This window comes from Gracilinanus agilis, chromosome 2, assembly GCF_016433145.1.
Source record: "Gracilinanus agilis isolate LMUSP501 chromosome 2, AgileGrace, whole genome shotgun sequence".
Classification (NCBI taxonomy): domain Eukaryota; kingdom Metazoa; phylum Chordata; class Mammalia; order Didelphimorphia; family Didelphidae; genus Gracilinanus; species Gracilinanus agilis.
Genome location: NC_058131.1, coordinates 214,421,166 through 214,426,970, shown reverse-complemented (window position 1 = coordinate 214,426,970; position 5,805 = coordinate 214,421,166). Strand labels below are relative to the sequence as shown.

Here is a 5,805-nt window from a genome sequence, read left to right as displayed (position 1 = left end):
ACAAAAGCTTTTTAGTTTAATATAATCAAAACCATTTAATTTACATTTTGTAATTTTCTCTAACTCTTGCTTGGTTTTAAAATCTTTCCTTTCCCAGAGATCTGACAAGTATACTATTCTGTGTTCACTTAACTTATTTATAGTTTCCCTCTTTATATTCAAGTCATTCACCCATTCTGAATTTATCTTGGTGTAGGGTGTGAGATGTTGATCTAAACCTAATCTCTCCCATATTGTTTTCCAAATTTCCCAGCAGTTTTTGTCAAATAGTGGATTCATGTCCCAAAAGTTGGGTTCTTTGGGTTTATCACACACTGTCTTGCTGATGTCATTTACCCCAAGTCTATTCCACTGATCCTTCCTTCTGTCTCTTAGCCAGTACCATATTGTTTTGATGATGGCTGCTTTATAGTATAGTTTAATATCTGGTACTACTAGGCCCCCTTCCTTCACATTTTTTTTCATTATTTCCCTTGATATTCTTGATCTTTTGTTATTCCAAATGAAATTTGTTATAGTTTTTCCTAATTCAGTAAAGAAGTTTTTTGGTAGTTTGATAGGTATGGCGCTAAATAGGTAAATTAATTTGGGTAGAATGATCATTTTTATTATGTTAACTGGTCCTACCCATGAGCAATCAATTTTTTCCCAATTGTTTAGATCTAGTTTTATTTGTTTGGAAAGTGTTTTGTAGTTGTTTTCATATAATTGCTGTGTTTGTTTTGGTAGATAGATTCCTAAGTATTTTATATTGTCTAGGGTGATTTTAAATGGTGTTTCTCTTTCTACCTCTTGCTGCTGTGATGTGTTGGAAATATATAGAAATGTTGATGATTTATGTGCATTTATTTTGTATCCTGCAACTTTGCTAAAGTTGTTGATTATTTCTACAAGCTTCTTAGTTGATTCTCTAGGATTTTTTAAGTAGACCATCATATCACCTGCAAAGAGTGATAGCTTAGTCTCCTCGTTGCCTATTTTGATACCTTCAATTTCTTTTTCTTCTCTAATTGCTACTGCTAGTGTTTTTAGTACTAAGTTGAATAATAGAGGTGATAATGGGCATCCTTGTTTCACTCCTGATCTTATTGGGAAGGCTTCTAATTTATCCTCATTGCATATGATGCTTGTTGATGGTTTTAGGTATATACTGTTTATTATTTTTAGGAAAGGTCCTTCTATTCCTATGCTTTTCAGTGTTTTCAATAGGAATGGATGTTGTATTTTATCGAAGGCTTTTTCAGCATCTATTGAGATAATCATGTGATTTTTGTTTCTTAGACTGTTGATATGGTCAATTATGTGGATGGTTTTCCTAATGCTGAACCATCCTTGCATTCCTGGTATAAATCCCACCTGATCATGGTGGATGATCCTCTTGATTACTTGCTGGAGTCTCTTTGCTAGTATTCTATTTAAGATTTTTTCATCTATGTTCATTAGGGAGATTGGTCTATAGTTTTCTTTCTCTGTTTTTGATCTACCTGGCTTTGGAATCAGTACCATATTTGTGTCATAAAAGGAATTTGGTAGGACTCCTTCTTTGCTTATTATATCAAATAAATTGTATAGTATTGGGATTAGTTGCTCTTTGAATGTCTGACAGAATTCACTTGTGAATCCATCAGGGCCTGGCAATTTTTTCTTAGGCAGTTCTTTGATGGCTTGTTCAAATTCTTTTTCTGATATGGGATTATTTAGGTATTCTGTTTCTTCTGCTGTTAATCTAGGCAATTTATATTTTTGTAAACATTCATCCATATCTCCTACATTATTATATTTATTGCCATATAATTGGGCAAAATAGTTTTAATGATTGACATCTAACTCTTAAGCATTATATCATTATTAGAGGAACCAGAAGGAGTCTATATAGCCAGAGGGCATGGGTATGATTCGATTTTGTTGGGATGACCTAAAAAAAAAAAGAAGGGATAAGAAAGAAGGATGCACGGGAGGAAGGGAAATTATCTCACAAGAAAGGTACACAAGGAAGAGTTTTTACAACAGAGAGGAAAATGGGAGGGGGTGATAGACAACAGTTGAACTTTATTTTCCCCAGAGTTGGTTCAAAGAGTGTGTGTGTTTATATGTGTATACACACATGCACAAAAACTATTCAGTTGAATGTAGAAGTTCATCTTACCCAAAAGGGAATTGTGGAGAAAAAGGCATAAGAGAAAAGGGGATGGTGGTGACAAAAAGGAGGGCAGATTAAGGGAGGCAATGGTCAGAAGCAAAACAGACTTTTGAGGGAGGGACAGGGTAAAAGCAGAGAGAATATAATAAATAGAATAAGATGGAAGGAAATATATAATAATTATATCTGTGATTGTAAATCGGGTGAGGTTGCCCATAAAATAGAAGCAGGTTGCAGAAGAGATTAGAAATTAGAATCCAATAATATATAATTTAAAAGAAAACACTGGAAACAGAAAGACATATGGGTTGATACCTTGTAATACGATGATTTTCCTTTTGGTTTCCTTTTCTTTTTCTTGTGAATCATATACAGTATATATCATCATATACAACATGAGTACATGTGGTACACATTTACTTACTTCACATTAATGAAGGAATCAGACATATAGTCCTCTTCTTCTGCCATATTCACCTTCAGCTCTGAACTTCTTTAAATGGCAACTTTAGCTATAAAAAGGAGTTAAATATATAACTGTAATCATTACGCATTCTTTTTCAGAAAGTAAAAATCTATACTTAAGGTAACAAGGACAAAGAACCCTAACACTACGCGTATCCTTTGACTCAGCAATATCATAACTGGGTCTGTATCTCAAAGAGATCAGAGAAAAAGGAAAAGGACCTACATGTAACAAAATATTTTTTAGCAGGTTCTTTTAGAGTAGCAAAGGATTGGAAGCTAAGGGGTTGCCCATCACTTGGGGAATGGATGAACAAGTTGTGGTATATGGTTGTAATATTATGCCATAAGAAATGACAAACAGAATGAGTTCAGAAAAACCTAGAAAGATTTAGATAAGCTGATGCAAAGTGAAATGAGCAGAACCAAGAGAACAATGAATACAGTAACAGAAATATTATTTGATGATTAACTATGAAGGACTAAATCATCAAAGCAAATTTCCAAGAATATTCACAAGGCATGAATGATGAAAATGCTACCCATAGCCAAAGAAGGAAATGCTGGGAGTCTGAATGCAGATCAAAGCATGCCATTTTCCACTTTATTTCCTTCAGGAGATTTTTATTGCATGTGTGATATGTATCTTCTATCAGGACATGAGCAATATGGAAATATGTACTGCATGAAAGTACTATTATAACCTACATCAGATTATTTACTGCCTTGGGGGAGAAGGGAGGAGGGAGAAAATCTGAATCCTAAAATATCAGAAAACAATTGTCAAAAATTGTTTTACATGTAACTGAAAAAATTAAACTTTTAAAAATCCTTTTCCATATCCCTTCAATCCTATCTATACTTAATTCTTTTACTATTTCACTACCCATTCAACTTCTTGCAATCTGGCTTCTTTCTCTATCATTGTACTGAAACTACTCTTTTGACAATCCCTACTTACTTCTGGATCAAACCAATTAACTAACAAAAGTATCAAATGCCTATTATGTATTAGTATGTATCAATAAATCCGGAGACATTTTCTTAGACCTCATTCTCTTTGACCTCTCTGCAACTTTTGATCCTATCCCTTCTATAAATTTCTTGAGAAATTATACTGAATTATTTGTTAGCTTGCTGATTTTTATCTTTTGCTGCCTCTTTTTCCTTTCCCCAAGTCTCTAAGAACCTGTCCTCAGTGTTCTTTCTCTAATCACTCTCCCTTGGAAATCATATCATTTTTGTAATTTCAATAATTATCTTTAACTATGATTTCTTTCTTCATAGTTTTTGCCCTGACCTTTGTTCTGAGCTTTAGGACAAAAAGCATCTTTAACTATATCAACCATTAATACCTGACCTCAAACAAAATGTCTAAAATGGAACTTTTCTTTCCTCATAAATGTTAATGAAACCACCAATCATTCAACCCATGCTGGAAATATGCTCTTATCGTTCATTTTTTCCTCTCTTTTTGACATGCCTGTGAAAACTGATGTGCCTTTGAAAACTGTCAACCATTCAACCATTCCTGTCTTACCTCCCTCCGAGATTGTGAGGAAAATACTTTGAAATGCATATCTATAAAGATGTTATTATCATTATTATTATTATTACCCTAGTCCAGGTTATCTTTCCTACTTTGATGGACTACTTTAATAGCCTAACTGGTTTTCCTAAAGCATTTTCTTTCCTCCAATCCATTCTTTACATCCCTTCATGAATAATCTTCTATAAGTACAAATCTTACCTTAGGCATTTATCTACTCAAAACTCTTCGGTGACTCCTTATTGCCTATCACATAAAATTCCAGTTACCAGACTGCAAATTGTACTAGTACTCAAGGCTATTCATAACTGGTCACCATTTTGCAGTCACAGACTTACCTTAAACTACTTAAACTACAACAGGCTATGTTTTAGACAATCTGGACTTGCTGTGTCATATTTGTGCCTTTGTTCATGTCATTTTCTTTGTATGGAATGCTCTTTAGACCCACCAACTTAGGAAATCTTTTCTATCCGTAAAAGTCCAGCTCAAATCAATGTCCTACCTTTTTCTCCTGAATGCTGCTTCCTCCATGAAATCTTTGATCTCTACCATTAGTAAAGATGATGTCCCACAGATCTTGATAAATACCTTGTTTGTCCCCTTTTGTGTATTTTTTGTATCATTTTGTATCATAGTTATTTGTATTTGAATCTCTATGAGACTGTAACAAGCTCCAAAAGGGTGAGGCCTCTTATCTAACTTTTGTATCTCCCTTGATGCCTACAATGTTCTGCATAAAGTAACTAAAACTGTTTCTTGAACATAGAAATGAAAGAATATTAAAGACATACTAGACAGAGGGAGTAGGACGACACTAGTTTCATTTTAGCCTAAAATTGGAAGGCTAGGGAAAACTGGGGGAAAAAAAAAGGCACTATATCACACTTAGGAGCTAAAAAGGAAACTGAACCAGGCTCACATTCTTAACCGGTTCTCTATCCCTTCCCACTGCACAATCCCTCCCACCAATACCCCTCCTTTCTGTCCTTCCTCTTCTTCCTATCCTCCTTGCCCTTCCTTATATTTCTCTGGATTCTTCCTTTCACCCTTCTCCACTTCCTCCCCCTCTCATCTCCTTTGCCCCTGTCCCATTTCCCTCTCATTCCTCTTTTCCTCTCCCCTTCTTTCTTGTCTTCCTGATCTTCCCTTCTCCCTAGTCCCCCAGTTTCCCCCTCCACCATCCCCTGTTATTCAGCTCTCCCCTTCCCCTCTCCCTTCTTAGCCTCCCCTCCCCTAACCTTTTCCCTTATGATCTTGCTTTCTCCTTCTTTCAGCCCTTGCCTCCCACCTCTTACTTTCCTTCTTCTCCTGCTCTCTTTTCTCCTAGGCTTTTCACTGGTACTTCTCCTCTCCCTGTCTCTTCTCCCTGGCCTCTCTTCTCCTGTTCCTTTCTCCCTGGTTACCTTGGCACCCCTTTTCCCCATCTCTTCTCCCCTTGGTACCTCCTCTCCCCTTCCCTTCTTCTTGGTTCCCTTTGACCCCTCCTCTCCCTTTTCCTTCTCTTTTACCCCCTTCTTCCCTCCTCCCCGACTTCCCTCTCTTTTTCTTTCTTCCCTATCTCCTGCACCTCCCCTCTCTTCTTCCCTTCTCGCTGCCCCCTTTTTCCCTTTCTCTTCTCCTTGACCCCCTATTCCCTCTTCTCTCCCCT

General features: G+C 36.2%; 1 protein-coding gene across 1 annotated transcript in view; it reads right to left on the bottom strand.

Moving 5' to 3' along the window:
• GPATCH11 (G-patch domain containing 11) overlaps positions 1 to 5,130 on the bottom strand; it is a 15,191-nt gene extending 10,061 nt beyond the window's left edge. Inside the window, exons 1-2 of the mRNA XM_044659576.1 lie at positions 4,660 to 5,130; positions 2,565 to 2,652 (exon numbers count right to left, since the gene is read on the bottom strand). Of these exons, the coding sequence (XP_044515511.1) occupies positions 2,565 to 2,611 (47 nt within the window). The 5' untranslated portion in view covers positions 2,612 to 2,652; positions 4,660 to 5,130. The remainder of the gene's footprint in view (positions 1 to 2,564; positions 2,653 to 4,659) is intronic.
• Between the last annotated feature and the right edge of the window lie 675 nt (positions 5,131 to 5,805).